The sequence below is a fragment of the Mustelus asterias genome, chromosome 24, assembly GCF_964213995.1.
Source record: "Mustelus asterias chromosome 24, sMusAst1.hap1.1, whole genome shotgun sequence".
In the NCBI taxonomy this organism is placed as follows: Eukaryota; Metazoa; Chordata; class Chondrichthyes; order Carcharhiniformes; family Triakidae; genus Mustelus; species Mustelus asterias.
The window spans coordinates 18,186,622-18,206,100 of NC_135824.1; the positions used below are offsets into that span (position 1 = coordinate 18,186,622).

The following is a 19,479-nucleotide window of genomic DNA, read 5'->3' on the forward strand; positions in this document are numbered from 1 at the left end:
TAGAAGAATGAGAGGGGATCTAAATGAAACATATAAATTTCTGACCGAGTTGGACAGACTGGACGCAGAGATGTTGTTTCTTCCAGCTGGAGGGTCTAGAACAAGGGGTCGCAATCTCAGGCTACGGGCTAGGCCATTTAGGACTGAGGTGAGGAGAAATGTCTTCACTCAGAGGGTACCACAGACTGCTGTGTTGGCCAAGTCACTAAATATATTTAAGAAGGAAATAGATAGATTTCTAGACTCTAAAGGTGTCAAAGGGTATGGAGAGAACACAGGAGTATGACATTGAGAGAGAGGATCAGCCATGATCATATTGAATGGCAGAGGAGGCCCGTAAGACCAAATGGCTGACTCCTGTTCCCATTTTCTATTTTTTATTGAAACATCCTTCTGGAGAAGTAGAAAAACAGAAAATGCTGGAAAAAAATTCAGCAGGTCAGGCAAAATCTGTGGAGCGCGAGAAACAGGGTTAGTGTTTCAAGTGAATGACCTTTTGTCAGTAATTGCTCTGATGAAAGGTTATTGACTTGAAACATTAATCCTACTTCTCTCGCTCCAAACTCAACCAGACTTGCTGAATATTTCCGGCGTTTTCTGTCTTCATCTCAGACTACCAGCAACCACAGTAGTTCTGCTTTTATTTCGGAACCTTTAAAAAGCAAATTGTATCTTCATATGTTGAGAATAGGATTTAATTTGATTTGAATTATTATTGTCACATGTATTGGGATATAGTGAAAAGTATTGTTTCTTGCGTGCTATACAGACAAAGCATACTGTTCATAGAGTACATAGAGGAGAAGGAAAGGAGAGGGTGCAGAATGTAGTGTTACAGTTACCAATCGGGTGAAGAGAAAGATCAACTTAATATAAGGTAGATCCATTCAAATGTCTGATGGCAGCAGGGAAGAAACTGTTCTTGAGTCGGTTGGTACATGATCTCAGACTTTTGTATCTTTTTTCCGATGGAAAAGAGTATGCCCGGGTGCAGGGGGTCCTTAATTATGCTGGCTGCTTTTCCGAGGCAACGGGAAGTGGTTACAGAGGCGTACACCTGAAGTGCTTGCAGGGAGATGTAGGGGAATTAACTTGGATCTTCCAAAATGGGAAATAAATAGGCTGTGGAGTTTGGAGGTAATTCATAAGTGGGTGATTTTGCACAGAGACTGCATGGGGCAAGTTTGAAGGTCAAATGACTGTTTCTTGTTCTTGACTTTCTCTTGCTCTTATGCCAAGTGACAGCCAATATTATGATGATGAAAAATAACCCAAGCATATTTGACCCCTCGAAAAATCAATTTACATCATGTATCACATTAGGTACCAGCCTCACTATAACGCTCTGGTTAAAACCTAGCGCCTAATATAACCAAGGTCACTTAGTGAATATCTTAGAACAAAAACTATTGATTACTGCATCTTCCTTCAACTCTATCAATGTTCCTTAGGTTTTAACTATTTTCTCACTCTTCTACTAGAATATCATAGAATCCCTACAGTGCAGAAGGAGGCCATTCGGCCCATCAAGTCTGCACCAACCACAATCCCACCCCGGCCCTATTCCCGTAACTCCACATGTTTATCCTGCTAAACCCCCTGGCACTAGGGTCAATTTAGCAATCAACCTAACCGACACATCTTTGGACTGTGGGAGGAAACTAGAGCACCCGGAGGAATCCCAAGCAGACACAGGAAGAATGTGCAAACTCCACATAGACAGTGACCTGAGGCCGGAATTGAACCTGGGACCCTGGTACTGTGAGGCAGCAGTGCTAACCACTGTGCCACCGTGCCGCCCGTACTATACAATATGGTACTACCATATTGTACCATCATACAATTCACGAGAGAAAAAAGTAAGAATGTTTTGAAAAATAAAAATCATGCCGGACAGACATTGAAAGATTGGCAGATTAAGTTCCTCAACTATTATTTAGGCTGTGCACAGTTCCATCGCCTGTCTGTCACCATCTGAAAATTGCAGGCATGGGATAAGAAATCAATCCTTCAAATGTTTGTCCAATGCAATTCAAAGTAATTGGAAGGTATCGGTGGACAGCTCTGGGAAGTGTGATTACAGTAATCAGGCTCCGCACAGCTAGAAATCAACTGCAATATTAAAGTGTCTGGCACTTGCAGGTGGTGAGGAGAGCTAGGAATCGTCCTGTGGCACAATTCACACGTCTTACACAGCTCCAGTCTTCTTTTCGGCTCAGTGACATTGAATCCCACATAGGGGAGCGCAGAGAAACCTCACAGCGATTCCTTCAGCATCAAGTTCAATGAGCTACCAGCGTTATTACTTTGAAATTCACCTTCACAATTGCAAGGGCACATAGGAGCATTATGATGCCATTGATAAATATAGCACACACACATTTTACTGGAAAACGTATCAAGTTCACATTAAATATTAATTTTATTGATGGAGAAGCTTTGCGGCCAAACCTTTAAAGTGAAGCACTTTAACAGGGCTGCCTTTTTCAAACATCACAAAAGAGAGTGTTTTCATCTATTCTATACCATATTTTCATTGACAGTACTGTGCACCATTTCAAGACTGATTTATTGATAGACAGTGAAAGCAGAAAAGCAAACATTATAAAATTGTTAAATATTAGTTGAGTGTCTGTTTCCATTTTAGTATTTGTTATTTTAGTCTATATTGAAATAAGGTGATTTTAATGAAAATAGTCATTGCCACGCACACACCCTCAGCCTCCCAAGTGTTACAATAGAAGCGGAGAATCACTACAATGCAGAAGGAGGCCATTCAGCCCATCCAGTCTGCACTGACTCGTCAACAGAGAATCCCACCCGGGCCCTATTCCTGCAACTTCACATATTTACCCTCCTAGCCTACATACCTTGGGACAATAAGGGGCAATTTAGCATGGCCAGTCCACCTAACCTGCACATCTTTGAACTGTGGGGAGGAAATGGGAGCACCTGGAGGAAACCCACACAGACACGGTGAGAACGTGCAAACTCCACACACAGTGACCCGAGGCCAGAATCGAACCCTTGTCCCTGGCGCTGTGAGGCAGCAGTGCTAATCACTGTGTCACTTGTGTTGGCTTAGCTCAGTTGACATCAGCATCATTACTGAGCTGGAGAACTGTGGATTTGAGGTTCATGCCAGGGGTTTGAGCTCCTAATTGAGGTTGGCGCACTGGTGCAGCACCGAGGCAGTCTTGGTGCCATTCTTCAGATAAGTCTTTGAACTGGAATTCCTATGCGTCTGCTCATTAAACATCCAATATCGTTGCTTGAGGACCAGCAAGTCCAGGCTAACGTTTCGTTCTCAACCAGTGCTATCAAACACAGACTCATTGGCATTTTCTTCATGTCACTAACATTTGTGGGATCTTGCGGTAATGACACTTGCATCACATCGATCAATCGCTGATTGATCCTTTGAAGAGTTGGATGGGAAAATGCAATGGATGTGGTGTACATAGCTTTTCAGGATGCTATCAACAAGGTGCCGCACAGGGGGCTAATAGAGAAGAGGAAGGAGGATGGAATTATAGGAAAGGTAACAAATTGAATGAAGAGCTTGTTGGAAAACAGGTCACAGTGTGGGAGTTAAGGGCAGTTTCTCATAGTGAGTGGAACTAGGTCAAGGTTTCCCACACTGTTCTCTGCTGCAAACCGCTTCCGTTCACTTCAAGTAATGACATTTCTCATCATCTTAGTCTTAAATGGCCAACTCTTTATTATCGCTGAGACTGAAAGTAGGTGGAAGCAGTCTGCTTACAGTGGTTAAGGGATTTAGAATGAGAGGTCATTGGATATAAAATTAAATTAAAGAGATTTAGGATGGAACAGGAGAAACTCCACCCCTGTGCTGTTGGGGAGGGAGTTTCAGGATTTTGACTCGGTAACAGTGAAGGAACAGCAAAATATTTCCAAGGCAGTTTACAACTAGAAGTGGTGAGATTTGAACCCATGAGTCTGAGGTGGATTTGAACACCTCAACTTTCTTTATGCATGTCCACTCATATTCAATACACTCCTATAACTTGATGCAATAAGCCATTGAATTGGAAAATGTAATTTAAGTTGTTTGTTACAGGACAACATAATTGTTACAACTAACAATTTTATGTTCTGATTATATTATTTTTGCTAAAAAATCATAAACCTGAATAATGTTCTAATATGTCAGGCTGATGAACTAAATCATACTTAATTATAGTGGTTAGCACTGCTGCCTCACAGCACCAGGGACCTGAGTCCTGGCCTTGGGTGACTGTTTGTGTAGAGTTTGCATGGCTGTGTGAGTTTCCTCCGGGTGCTCCGGTTTCCTTCCACAGTCCAAAGATGTGCAGGTTTAGCTGGATTGGCCATGTTAAATTGGCCCTTGGTGTCCAAAGATGTGTAGGTTAGGGGGATTGACCATGGTAAATGTGTGGGGTTACTGGGAGCGGGCAGGGGAGAGGGCCTCGGTAATGTACTCTGTCAGAGAGTCGGTGCAGATTCAATTGGCAGAACGGCCTCCTACTGCACTGTAGGCATTCTATATTTTAAACAGCAACCTTACGTTGAGTTATACACAATATCATAAATCTTCCAAACAGATCCACAGATTTTTTTAACGATTCAAGGAAAGCTTCAGTATTAATCATGAAGTTCCACAGTCGCCACTGAAATGGATGTACAGTGAAGCAAATTCCGGCAAAACAAAGGGAAGTAATAAAAATGAAAAGCAACACCCAGTAGTAATCTTTCGAAATTTACTCAGAGGTGTTTGATAAAAGTCAGCAATGTGCCGGACTGCAAATATTAAAATGCTCATGTGAATGCTCTGTGCACGGGATTCGAGTTGCTATTGGAGCTAAAGTGACTGTGTTGTATGATTCTACAGGAATCAGCAGATAAAAGCCTTAGTTGCCTAGATACTGGGCCTCCATTTATGTCCAGACTGTGTGTCTACTTAGCAATCAGTTGGTGCTGAGCAACTAATGTGATTTAGCCGTGATTAGGTGCTTGAATGGCCTGCTTTGAAACAGTAGCTTTAATTTCAATTTGAGGCAGTGTCATTTACGCTGGCAGTTTCTGAATAAACTAATCTACTCCTGCCATTAACCCCAAGATGAAAAGTGAGGTGTAAAAATGGAGGTGAGTAGCGGTCCAGCTGTCTCATCGCCATTTATTTGTCTACAGCTGTGAACTAATTTGTAATAATTAGCCGCATTTATATTTAAATTACATTGCATGTTACACATTGTAAATTAAATATGAATTCATTTAACTCAGACTAAGCACCTGAAAACTGTAGCTCCTTATACATATGCGCATGCAGCATCTTTTATTAAATCCAGGTGTATATCTTTAGTGGGGAGGAGCAAGGATGGTAAAACAGACACCACTATTTGAGATCTGCAATGTAGGAACTGTCTCTCTCTGAAGACTTGAACATCTGTTGGGGAATGGGACATCGGTGTAATCTGTTACTGAAAGAAGCTTGCCTGCTGTATAATCAGTGCATCAAAGGTTGCAGTAACAGAGATAAATCTGCACCTTGGACATTTTCTGTATTAATCAGGAGCTTGGAATGTCCATCTGGATCAGCTTAGTGCATCAATCGGGTGCTGTCAAATTAAGGCCAGATCATTTATTCCTGAAGGTTTGGACAAGCTGTCAAGATGAAGCCAAAATTACATGAATCCGACTGAGGGAATGTGATTTGATTTATTATTGTCACTTAATTGATTCATGGGACATGGGCGTCGCTGGCTGGCCAGCATTTATTGCCCATCCCTAGTTGCCCTTGAGAAGGTGGTGGGGAGCTGCCTTCTTGAATCGCTGCAATCTATGTTCTGTGGGTTGACCCACAATGCCGTTAGGGAGGGAATTCCAGGATTTTGACCCAGGGACTGCGAAGGAACGGCAATTTGAGGCAGTGTCATTTACGCTGGCAGTTTCTGAATAAACTAATCTACCCCTGCCATTAACCCCAAGATGAAAAGTGAGGTGTAAAAATGTCAGGATGGTGAGTGACTTGGAGGGGAACTTGCAGGTGGTGGTGTTCCCATGTATCTCATGCCCTTGTCCTTCGAGATGGAAGTGGTCGTGGGTTTGGAAGGTGCTGTCTAAGGATCTTTGGTGAATTGCTGCAGTGCATCTTGTAGATGGTACACACTGCTGCTACTGAGCGTCGGTGGTGGAGGGAGTGGATACATGCATTAGTATACAGTGAAAAGTATTGTTTCTTGTGCGCTATACAGACAAAACATACCGTTCATAGAATACATAGGGGAGAAGGAAAAGATAGGGTGAAGAATATAGTATTGCAGTTACAGGTAGGGTGTAGAGAAAGATCAGTTGAATATATGATAGGACCGTTCAAAAGTCTGATGGCAGCAGGGAAGAAGTTGTTCTTGAGTTTGATGGTATGTGTTTTAAGACCCTTGTATCTTTTTCCTGACAGAAGAAGGTGGAAGAGAAAATGTCCGGGGTTTGTGGAGTCCTTGATTATGCTGGCTGCTTTTCTGAGACAGCGGGAAGTGTAGATGGAGTCAATGGATGGGAGGCTGGTTTGTGTAAGGACTGGGCTACGTTCACAGCGCTTTGCAGCCTCTTGTGATCTTGGTCAGAGCAGGAGCCATACCAAGTTGTGATTCATCCAGAAAGGATGCTTTCTATGGTGGTGCATCTGTAAAAATTGTCGAGTCATTGTGGACATGCCAAATTTCCTTAGCCTTCTGAGAAATATACTAAAGAGGGAATGTTGCCAAAGTGTTGACAAGTTTACATGTTGTTTAGATTTTTTTAAAAATTTACATATTACGCCAGGGTTGCCGGAAAGGAATTTGTTTGCGAGGGAGGGAAGAGAGGGGAAAAAAACGTTTGGAAATGACTACTCTTCGGCTAGAAACAACCCAGATCACTGGACCCAACTTGTCACCAGATTGTCTAAGAGTGCATATTTAAAGATTGGTTGAAATGAGTGAGACTCATTTTGTACTTGTATCAAAATGAACTCTTGTTTTTCCTGCAGAGAATTTGGATGCAATGATAGCTGTGCAGACAAAGAACAAGCTTGGTAAAGGCAAGGCTTACTCCATCAATAAGGAAACAGCAGGTAAAGCTGAGATCTAAATGCACATGCAAATTGAAACAATTATATCCCCGCCCAGGAATATAAGTTCTGCATGGAAAATCATACTAAATTAAGGTTTGTTCTCTGCAGATAGGAGTGAGAACATTGACAGCACAAAGAATAATTTTGGAAAGCTGCAGAAAGAGACTGCAAGTTCTGAGGACTCCACAAAAGAAGAGGTAGACAAAGCGGAAAGTTCTAAAGGTACAAAGTTCAAAATTATTCCCTTTATTGAAGGGTGACATTCTCTTCACGGTGAATGAATAAGTGGGAACATGAGGCTGTCCTTATGCCAATTCAAGTTCTTAAAGGCAAAGATTTCGCAGGAGATTGCAAATCCATAGTAACAGGAAATACATTTTGGAATCTCACTAAATCAGTGATGTGCTATACTGTAGAGTGCAGCAATTTCGTTGGGGAAATAGCCAAATGCTCACTCAACAACACCTAACCAAAAAATTGTCTGTGAAAGTCCCAGGGCTGACAGAATTGTACAATAGAGGACTTCAAGTGGCTCTGAATTGGGTTGCCGGACAGCATATGACATGGTAATTCGAAAGAACTCCCTCCCCTCCACCCCTTATCTACCAATCGTTTTGAGGAATGCTCCACCACATCTTCCATTAAACCAAAGATGTGAGTCAACACCAATACTTTGCTGTTTTACTGGGCGAAGCTGTAAGTTCAAAGGAGGCGTAGATCTTTCAACTCACACATGAGTAGCAGTCTGAGGAAGCAACTGTTGTTTGCACTAATTACCACCACTATACAACCAACTGGGGAGCTGGCGGTGTAAAGGTATTGTTGCTGGACTAGTAATCCAGAGACCCAGGGTAATTCTCTGGAGACCTGGGTTCAAATCCCATGATGGCAAATGGTGAAATTTGAATTCAATGAAAAAAAATTGGAATTAATAATCTAATGATGACCATGAAACTATTGTCATAAAACCCCCATCTGGTTCACTTTTGGCCAATTCTGTATCTAAGAGAATAAAATGCATTGCTCATTGCAAAGGAGAGTGCAGAAATGGCTTGTTTCTTTCTACTCATGGCCAATGCTCCAGGTGTTGATTGCTTTTCTGATTGGAAGTATAACACACAAGACTGTGCATAATCAAATTTTGTTTATGGTATCTGAGAGGTAGGTTAAAATTGAATTGTAATGTGTAACTTGCTTTCATTTGAGAATTACTTCAGTCCAAAAGATTTCAAGAATATTACATTCCAAACCTTGCTTCAGGAAGTTGCGAACACACACTTGAAATATAGGTCAGATCTTCCACTGTCTGTCCCATGGCTTCTTGAGAAGTGACAGATGAATTAATATATCATTCACGGCGTGCTCCATTAGAAATGATTCTCAGAGAGCCCTGTACGCCAGATTCTGAAAAACCAGTACAAATATCAGATTATCTCGTGCTTACAACATGTACTGGAGTGTACTCCTTCCTTGTTACATCATTCTGTGGGGCAATTTTAACGTGGGTGAGCGGGTGGAATTTGGTAGCAGTGGAAGGTTAAACAGAGTAAAATTCCAAGTGTGACAGGAAGCCATCTCCAACACCCTCTCAACGCCTGGTTTTATTCCCAGCAGGGCAAGAGTTGGACATCTAGTCTACTACCAGTAGCCAGGTTGGCATTTTAAAAATATTAACAGGGCCTCAGCTTTAATCAGGTTTAACAGTGGGCGGCCTGGGAAACATGGCAGCTGCCATGAGGTGAGATCTTCAGCGGGCAGGCAAGTTCCTTCACAGCACTCCTTGTGGCCAGAAGGAGCAGGAATGTTTTCTGTCAGCACCAGCCCTTCTTGCCCCTGTCTACACTTCCCGCTGCCTCGGAAAAGCAGCCAGCATAGTCAAGGATCCCACGCACCCCGGACATTCTCTCTTCCACCTTTGTCCCTCGGGAAAAAAAATACAAAAGTCTGAGGTCACATATCTACCAACTGTGCCACCATGCTGCCTGAGAAACCTAGAATCATCAGGGTATCCAGAACCATTTTGATCCTTATGTTTCTCTTTAACTGCCAAGGCTAGCGTGCTAAATATTTGATGATGGATGAATATTTGGAGTTTTAATCAGTTACTTTGGGCGGCACGGTGGCACAGTGGTTAGCACTGCTGCCTCACAGTGCCAGGGAGCCAGGTTCAATTCCAGCCTTGGGTCGCTGTCTGTGTGGAGTTTGCATGTTCTGCGTGGGTTTCCTCCCACAGTCCAAAAACATGCAGGTTAGGTGGATTGGCCGTGCTGAATTGCCCCTTAGTGTCCCAAGATGTGCCCACGATGTTAGGGGATCAGCACGGTAAATGTGTGGGGTTTCGGGGATTGAGAGTCGGTGCAGACTCGATGGGCTGACTGGCCTCCTTCTGCACTGTAGGGATTCTATGAAAGATCAGAGTTTAAATGGATGAGATGGTTCATGAAGGGGCAGATTGTAACTATCTTGTCATGCAATCAACATGTTAGATCAATGCCTGAGCAGCTTTTCCTCGCTACCTAGAAGGATGATCAAGTTTGAGGTTTCATTGAATAATTGGAGCAATTTCCAATGGGAAGTTATTGCTTTGGTCTGGTTTCCATGTACCAGTCAGAAGATCCAGATTTCAGAATGGTTTACTCAAGTTTGCTCACTAATTTCTACAGCAGCTTTTCTATGGATGATCATCCTTCTTGGAGTTGGTGTGGACTGGTGTAAATGGAATGCATGGAAGGAAATTAGTTGGTAGGATTAAAATAAACTTCTCCGAAATCTTGCTGGCAGTTATGCCGTCGGGATCTTACAGTCCCGTTGACAGCGCACCCCAACTGCAGGTTTCCTGGTGGCAAGGGTTATGTTTGACAGGAAACCCCACTGACAACAGGGGGACCGTAACATCCCGTCGCAACTCTCACCGCAAAACACGCCACGGAGCGGGAGGAAAATCCCGCCCAATGTGTCATAGCCACTGGCTAACTGAACTTCAATTCATTAGTTAGGAATTTGCAGAGAAAGGTGAGTTTTCAATGATTAAACATTAAAAAACGATGGATCAATTCTTTTCACCTTCTATTCACTTCATTATATCTGGGCCACAGAGGGCTGAAATGAAAAGGTCCTGAAGTTACTCAGGTCAGGCAGCATCACGATAGAGGGTCTCTATTGAAAACCAGCCCACTCTTTTTGTAAATGCTATTGGGCTCTGATGCATTTTCAGCAATTTTAGATTTCCTTCGCCTTCTGAGAAATATACAACGGATGGCACGGTGGCACAGTGCTTAGCACTGCTGCCTCACAGCGCCAGGGACTCAGGTTCAATTCCCAGCTTGGGTCACTGTCTGTGCAGAGTCTGCACGTTCTCTCAGCGTCTGCATGGGTTTCCTCCCACAGTCCGAAAGACGTGCTGGTTAGATGCACTGGTCACGTTAAATTCTCCCTAGTGTACCCGAACAGGCGCCGGAGTGTGGCAACTCAGGGATTTTCACAGAAACTTCATTGCAGTATTAATGTAAGCCTACTTGTGACACTAATAAATAAAATTAAACTTATTTCTGATTGTCTGTGTCATTTTATCACAACCATGACCGAGCTGTTACCCACAGGCTCGTTTGACAATATGGTTTTACAGAAAACAGGGAACACAAAAATATGGCACTTATTAAAAAAATCATTATTTAAAGATTGTAATTCATTGCCTATGTTCATCAATCATGTTTTTAATGACTTGGCGAATGACGATGAACATTAAGCACATTCGTTAATATTAGTGATCACTTGTAATTTAAAGGTTCTATTTCAAATGATAATAGTATCGCCCGCCTCTGCTTTCGATATGAAATAACACCCTCTGCGTATTTACTCAAAGCTGCTGCTTTTGCATTAGTCACCGTACACAAGCTAGAAAGCAAAAATAGTTGTTTAAAATCTGACTCGGATTTCTGCTTGTGGCTGATCGAAGGCAGAGTCCTATCAACTGCGCTCCACATAATCCCCCGAGGTGTTTACCAACTGCTCGATGAACAAAATCTGTTCCATTGCAGTAACTGGAAGGTCACTGCAGCCTTTTAAGAAATGTTTGAGGACAAAATGACATCCCAGCTCAAAACCCGAAGCAATCATGTTGTACGCGGATAAAGGTGGGACAAAATATTTTAAATTGCAGCAACACTAAATGCAAACAAGACTAGATCATTTAAAAATAAATGCTGGGATCACAATGTTAAAAGTGATTTGTTTACCGCGTACCAGCGATCTGTTGGAACATTGCTATTTCACATTTAGTATTTAGTTTTACTGAACAGTTAAACCATTTTAAAATAAAATCAGAAAACGTGGCTCTGTGTCTTCATGCTTCTATACGTGGCCCCACTTCACTGAGGGATGATGTCAGAGCTGAGATGAACTGGTATTTCCTTTTTTGCTGATATTGTCCAAAGTGTTAGAAAGTAAACTTATCCCAGCCTTCCTATTGCAAGTGAGAAGGCAGATGACCCAGACCAAAGGTCAGTGTGCTGTTAATCAATTGAGAGATTTTTCTCTTTATCTGTAAAATGTTATGATATATATGAAGGCAGGTGTCATGTTTGTTATTGGGATGGTGATGGTTACAGGACATGTGTGTTAAAATTTGTAATCTTCTGTATGTTAAGTATTTTTTCATTACTTATAACTATGTACATTAAAGGGTACCAGCAAGGAACTATCTCCATGTATACGTCTTAGCGAAGAGCTGAAGGAAATCAGCATTAGTAGAGAAATGGTTTTGGGGGAAATTGATGGGATTGAAAGTGGATAAATCTCTAGGTCCTGATAATCTTCATCCCAGAATACTTAATGAGCTGGCCCTGGAAATAGTAGATCCATTGGTGTTTTTTTCGAATTCTTTGGGCTCTAAAATAGTTCCTACAGATTGGAGAGTAGCTAATGTAAGCCCACTATTCAAAAAGGGAGGTAGAGAGAAAACATCAAATATAGACCAGTGAGCCTAACGTCGGTACTAGGGAAGTTGCAAGAGCCTATTATCAAGGATTTTATAACTCAGCATTTGGAAGGCAGTGGTATAATCAGACAAAGTCAGCATGGATTTACAAAAAGGAAATCATACTTGACGAATCTATTGGAATTTTTTGAGGATGTAACTAGTAGAGTTGACCATGGAGACCCAGTGGATATGGTTTATTTAGACTTTCAGAAGGCTTTCGACAAGGTCTCACATAACAGACTTCTGTATAAAATTAAAGCACATACGATTGCAGGTAATGTCTTGAGATGGATAGAAAGATGGTTAGCAGATAAGAGGTAAAGAGTTGGCATAAATGGGTTTTTTTCTGATTGGCAGTCAATGACTAATGGGGCTCCACAGGGACCTGTGCTAGGAACCCAACTGTTCACATTATATATTGATGATTTGGAAGAGGGAACTGAATGTATTATCTTCAAATCTGCAGATGATACAATGTTGGGAGGGAGAGTGAGCTGTGAGGAGGATGCACAGATGCTTCAGTGTGATTTGGACAGGCTGAGTGTGTGGGCATCTGCACGGCAGATGCAGCAATAATGTGGATAAATGTGAGGTTATCCACTTTGGTAGCAATAATAGGGAGACAGATTATTACTTGAATCGGTGTAAATTAAGAGAGGTGGATATTCAACAAGACCTTGGAGTCCTCGTGCATCAGTCGCTGAAAGTAAGTGCGCAGGTACAGCAGGCAGTAGAGAAGACAAATGGTATGTTGGCCTTCATAGCGAGAGGATTTGATTATATGGATCAGGATGTTTTGCTGCAATTGTGTAGGGCATTGATGAGGCCACACCTGATGTACTGTGTGCAATTTTGGTATCCTTATCTGAGGAATGATGTCCTTGCTATAGAGGGAGTACAGCGAAGGTTAACCTGCTGATTCCTGGGATAGCAGGTCAGTCATATGAGGAGAGACTAAATTGGTTAGGATTATATTCACTGGAGTTTAGAAGAGTGAGAGGGGATCTCATAGAACCTTATAAAATTCTAACAAGGTTAGACAGATTAGATTCAGAAATAATGTTCCCAATTGTGGGCAGTCCAGAACTAGGGGTCATAGTTTGAGGATAAGGGGTAAACCTTTTAGAACTGTGGTGAGGAGAAATTTCTTCACCCAGAGAGCGGTGAATGTGTGGAATTCACTACCAGAGAAAGTAGTTGAGGCCAAAACGTTGTCTGATTTCAAGAAGAAATTAGATATAGCTCTTAGGGCTAAAGGGATCACAGGATATGGGAGGAAGGGGGAAATCAGGATATTGAAATCGATGATCAGCCATGATCAAGATGAATGGCGGAGCAGGCTTGAAAGGCCAAATGGCCTCCTCCTGCATCTAGTTTCTATGTTTAACAAGTCTCTGTTCAACACCACACTGACCTTTGGTCTGGGTCATCTGCTTATTTGTATCACTGTGTAGATGGTATGGGACTCAGTCCCACATTAACCCTGCATGTGCTAGACCCTTATACTACATTAATGAGCATTTCTGAAAGTGGCATTGAAGGAAGGTTAGTGAAATACTGACGTGAAATGAAACTTACGGCACCCGGTTCCATTTTATCATTGTTTCAAGCCCTGTAACATGTTTTGTCATTACTGAGCACTATAAACACTGTATTGGTTAGTGGGTGAAAGCACAATTGAAGAAGCACTTATAAAACAATATATTGCCAGCACTGCATGTTGTGTATGAAACTGCATCATTTCACAAACACTATAACCTTTCACGTTTAAATACTAGAAATGACACATTCTGCTTGTTACTCAGCAACTAATGGCTCTTCTTTCATCGGTCAACAGATTTTGACAAAACAGAATCGTATCTATCAGCAATCAGGAAGAATATTGAGTGGCTGAAGAAACATGATAAGCAAGGAAATGGAGAAGGTACATTTCATAGTATTGGAGGTCAAGGTGTGTTTTCAGCTGTAAAGAAAAATAAGATTGATAACATTCTGAATATTTTATTGATCTATACATAAAAAGGCACAGAGATTATGTGGTTTAAGACTAACTTTGTATATTAGATTTTTAAGGATTCATTAATTAATGGCAAGGTCTCCATTTTACCATGTCTAATTCAAATAATGGAAAAATAGATTCACAACTCATTCTGTACTATATACATCTTGTAAATGCAAAATGAAATTCATTTGTATTCTTGATTAGAAAAAGAAATCAAGTTCTGAACTGTCAGAGCATCACCTTCGAATGGCATGGGTTTCATTGTTTCAGTTTAAACACACTCCATACAGGCCTGCGAAACCTGGATTGAGTGGACATGGAGAGGATGTTTCCACTAGGGGGGGAAACTAGAACCAGAGGGCACAACTTCAGACTAAAGGGACGGTGCTTTAAAACAGAGATGAGGAGGAATTTCTTCAGCCAGAGAGTGGTGAATCTGTGGAACTCTTTGCCGCAGAAGGCTGTGGAAGCCAGATCATTGAGTGTCTTTAAGACAGAGGTAGATAGGTTCTTGATTAATAAGGGGATCAGGGGTTATGGGGAAAAGGCAGGAGAATGAGGATGAGAAATACATCAGCCATGATTGAATGGCGGAGCAGACTCAATGGGCCGAGTGGCCTAATTCTGCTCCTATGTCTTATGGTCTTATGGATAATGTCAGTCTTGCGACTAGAATAACTGAAAGAACACCACTCCCTCTAAACTCCCAACCGTAATCAGCCTCTCCATGTATTCCTATTGGGTGACCAACATTGGTTACTTTGAACACAAGAGGGTTCTCGCAATAAAGAAAACAGATCAGTTGCAGCATTTCATAATTACATCCCCCATACGTCAGACAACCTATCAGCAGAGCAGATATTTAAAGTAAGCCACAGTTGATTACCAATTATTACCGAACATTTTCCCCCATGAGAGCTAGGTTTAAAGGCTACTTAATAAAGGTTTATTTATTTATTTGTTTGTGTCACACGTAGGCTTACATTAACACTGCAATGAAGCTACTGTGAAAATCCCCTAGTCACCACATTCCGGCGCCTGTTCGGGTACACTGAGGGAGAATTTAGCATAGTCAATGCACCTAACCAGCATGTCTTTCAGACTGTGGGAGGAAACCCACCCAGATATGGGGAGAACGTGCAAACTCCACACAGACAGTGATCAAAGTTGCGAATCGAACTCGGGTTCCTGGTGCTGTGAGGCAGCAGTGCTAACCACTGTGCCACTGTGCATATTAATTTGTCGCTTTCCAAATACTTTACCGAGACTCAGGGTCGGCAACTTTAATAAGACGCATAAAAAAATGTTAATAAAAAAGCAATTTCTTCAGTCATAATGCTTTTACTCATGTGGGGTGGCACAGTGACACAGTGGTTAGCACTGTTGCCTCACAGTGCCTGGGTCCCAGGTTCAATTCCGGCCTTGGGTTACTGTCTGTGTGGAGTTTGCACATTCTCCTTGTTCCCCTCCGGGTGCTCCGGTTTCTTCCCACAGTCTGAAAGACGTGCTGGTTAGGTTGATTGGCCATGCTAAATTGACCCTAGGGTCAGGGGGAATGGCAGAGTAAATGTGTGGGGTTGCAAGAATAGGGCCTGGGTGGGATTCAGGTCGGTGCAGACTCGATGGACCGAATGGCCTCATTCTGTACCGTAAGGATTCTAAATGCCAACAAGAATGAAAAACAAGACAGAGACAAATTTGTAATGGATTTTTTAAAGAAAAGGGTTGTTAATTGAACACTTTTTCACAGGTACAATATTGATACAAGTTTTAAAAAGATGAACCGAGCTATTTAATTGCCATCAAATTGGGTCTGAGCAATCCAGGATTGGGAACTGCATACGAGTCCTTAATGAGCCTCAGGCAGTTCTGGAGGCCACAGGTTGCAGGCCTTGCTCTAGACATTGTATGAACCCAAGAACTGAGATTGATGTTGTATAATTTGTTGCAGAGTATGACCTACAGAAGCTTCGGGACATCATTGATCAACAAGTTGACTCCTACGTACAGAAAGGAATCCTGGAGAAGGCAGAAGGCGATGTCATCAAGCGTATTTACAACAGCCTGTGAAATTCTCCAAGGGGATGGTCCCTTGGTTGTCAGATCCTTCAACAATGGCCGGCAATGCAACTTTACTTACTTCTAGTTCATATTAGGCTGCGTATGTTAGACTTTTTTTTTTCTGGCTATTCTGCGATGTCAAGCAGGTTCTAAACTAGAATAGGGGAACAGAGCCCCAATGGAAAATGGTGGGGGGGAAAAAAGGGGGATGATTCTATGTTGTCAGTGGAGAAGCTGTGCTGGCAGGTGGAGGTCAGAGATCCTGCTGCATCTACTGTTCTATCAATGCTGCTCCCTGCTGAAAGCACAGGTTCCCAAGGTCAGCTGAGCCAACTTCACTTTCTCCATTTCAGAATAGAGACTGCTGGATATGCAATTTGGCCATTGCTTGTGGTAAAGCTTTTAAATCTTTACATCCATCTTCAACACAAGGGACTGTAACAGCAATTAGAACTTAATTACAACAAATCAAGTCTAAAGTTTGTTAATAATCTTTTTTTTAAAAATCCACAATCTCTGATGCATGTCCCAGATTGGTCAGTGAGTGATTATCAAATCAATGCAAGTCCTGGTAGATTTATGGAAAAGTCAATTTATGCCTTCTGTGTTTCCTTTCCAGTTCTAAGTTGTTCTTGGACTCAGTGTCCCTGAAAACAATCAGTTGCAATTACAATTCATCTGGTGAAATTTAAAATCATACCTTAAAGAAACCTCCTTTAATTAAGCATTTTAGTGAATGGCAGTAGATATATAAAGAGTTGCTGCAAGTATTTTTAATTGTTTAAGGCTCTGATTCTTTTCACTCTTTCTGTTCAATACCAGCGAAATGGCTTGTACCAGGTAGCTTGGTTAGTGTATATTAATTAGTTCAGAAAAACCACGCTGGCTTTCCTCCTGCCAAACAAAATGGTTACTGTAACAGATTACGAGAGTCACGAGAGGAAACATTGTTCGTCACTGCTTGAACAGTGATTTTGCAAACTAATTCTTATGTCCTTGTATCTCCACCGTTGAGCCACACGTAGCCACTCCTCCAAAATAATAATGTGCAGAGAATGGGAGAGGGGGGGGGGAGATACACAAAATCCAGTAATGTATCACTTATCTGAATGAGCAATGTTGAAGTTGATCATCTGAATGAATTTTGTGCGAAATCTTGTGTCCTTTGTACGTGTAAATGGGACCCATTCATGTGTTTTCAGTAAAGCGCAAAAAGTATTTTGTTCAAGTGTAAATATTTGTTAAATTTTCAAACTCGTGTTAAACACAATGTTTTGAGTTTTTTTTACAAACTTAGTTATCCTGGAACAAGAGTGATCAGTGCCAGACTCTCAACGATTTACGCTCTATATCAATGACTTGGATGAAGGACTAACTGCATGACGGCTAATTTTGCTGATCACACAAAGATAGGTGGGAAAATAAGTTGTCAAGAGGATGTGGAGAGTCCACAGAGGGATTTAGAACGGTGAAGAGAACGGGCAAAAATTTGGCAGATGCTGAGTGTAGTGTGGGGAAATGTGAACTTGTCCACTCTGACAGGAGGGATAGAAAAGCAGTATATCATTTGAAAAAGTAAAGCTAAAGTTTATTTATCAGTCACAAGTAGGCTTACATTAACACTGCAATGAAGTTACTGTGAAAATCCCCGAGTTGCCACACTCTGGCGCCTGTTCGGGTACACTGAGAGAGAATATTAGCATGGCCAATGCACCTAATCAGCACGTCTTTTGGACTGTGGGAGGAAACCGGAGCACCCGGAGGAAACCGGAGCACCCGGAGGAAACCCACGCAGACACAGGGAGAATGTGCAGACTCCGCACAGTGACCAAAGCCAGGAATTGAACCCAGGTCCCTGGCGCTGTGAGGCAGCAGTGCTAACCACTGTGCCACCCGTGCCCTTTGAATGGTGACTGCAGAACGCTATGGTACAGAGGGATCTGGGTGTCCTTGTACATGAATCAGGAAAAGTTGGTAAGCAAGTGATTAGAAAGGGAAATGGAATGATGTTTAACGCAAGGGGAATCAAGTGTAATAGGGAAGTGTTGCTGTAGCTGTAGTTTATTTAGACCACATCTGCAGTACTGTGCACAATATTGGCCTCCTTGTGCAAGAAAGGACACTGCTGCATTAGAATCTCAGAGACAGTTCACTCAGCTGATTCCTGGGATGAAGGGCTCATCTTAAGAAGAAAAGTTGGACAGGTTGAGCTTATACGCATTGGAATTAAAAAGAATGAGAGGTGACCTTATTGAAACATGCAAGATTCTGAGGGGACTTAGGGTGGAAGCTGGGAAGATATTTCACTTTGTGGGGAATCTACAACTAAAGGACACAGTTAAAAATTAGGAGTCTTTAAGACTGAGATAAGGAGAATTTCTTCGTCTGCAGGTTAGCCTGTGGAATTCTCTTGCCCAGAGAGTAGTGGAGACTGGGTGATAGAATATACTCAAGGCTGAGCTAGATTTTTGATCAACAGAGGAGTCGAGGGTTATGGAGGCAGACAGAAAAGTGGAGTTGAGACCCTAATCAGATCTGCCATGGTCTTACTGAATGGCGGAGCAATCTTGAAGGGGCCGAATGGCCTACTCCCGCTCCTAATTCTTGTACTTATGATCTTCCCTGTCCATTTAAAATGGGTTCCTCAATTCATACAAGTCTGGGGAAAGGGTGGAGGGATCTCCAAGTCACTAATCACCTGGATTTTGTTTCATAATCGTCAATATAGTACAATTAAATAACACAAAAGTACAAAACAAGTTAACTGTAGCAATTCTTTGGAGAATCAAGAATGGAGACACCTTTATCCAACCACCTGTTTTTGCGGGTTGTAAGGGCAAAGTGGTCTGAATTGTCTCAATAAAGTTCTAAGTGGGCACAAGTTCACAAGCACAAAGTGGGCACAAGTTCACAAGCACAAAGTTATCCCCAATTCAGTCCTAAACGGTAGATGCACTCAGATAAGTTGAAGAGATGACCTGTTGGGAAATTAAAGTTTTAAAGTTTATTAGTATCACAAGTAGGCTTACATTGACACTGCAATGAAGTTACTGTGAAAATCCCCTAGTCGCCACACTCCAGTGCCTGTTCAGATACACTTGAGGGAGAATTTAAATGGCCAAATCACCTAACCAGCACATCTTTCGGACTGTGGGAGGAAACCGGAGCACCCTGAGGAAATCCACGCAGACAAGGAGAGAACGTGCAAACTCCACACAGACAGACAGCGACCCAAGCTGGGAATTGAACCCGGGTTCCTGGCGCTGTGAGGCAGCAGTGCTAACCACTGTGCCGCCCTATGTGCTTAAGGAGTGCATTAGAAATGTTATTGTGCAAGTTGAAACC

The 19,479-nt window shown here is 42.1% G+C and overlaps 1 protein-coding gene across 1 annotated transcript in view; it reads left to right on the top strand.

The window, feature by feature from the left end:
* Positions 1 to 16,630, top strand: part of scg3 (secretogranin III) — a 34,575-nt gene extending 17,945 nt beyond the window's left edge. The window contains exons 9-12 of the mRNA XM_078241353.1: positions 7,010 to 7,093; positions 7,202 to 7,315; positions 13,909 to 13,995; positions 16,025 to 16,630. Of these exons, the coding sequence (XP_078097479.1) occupies positions 7,010 to 7,093; positions 7,202 to 7,315; positions 13,909 to 13,995; positions 16,025 to 16,143 (404 nt within the window). The 3' untranslated portion in view covers positions 16,144 to 16,630. The remainder of the gene's footprint in view (positions 1 to 7,009; positions 7,094 to 7,201; positions 7,316 to 13,908; positions 13,996 to 16,024) is intronic.
* The last annotated feature ends 2,849 nt before the right edge of the window (positions 16,631 to 19,479 follow it).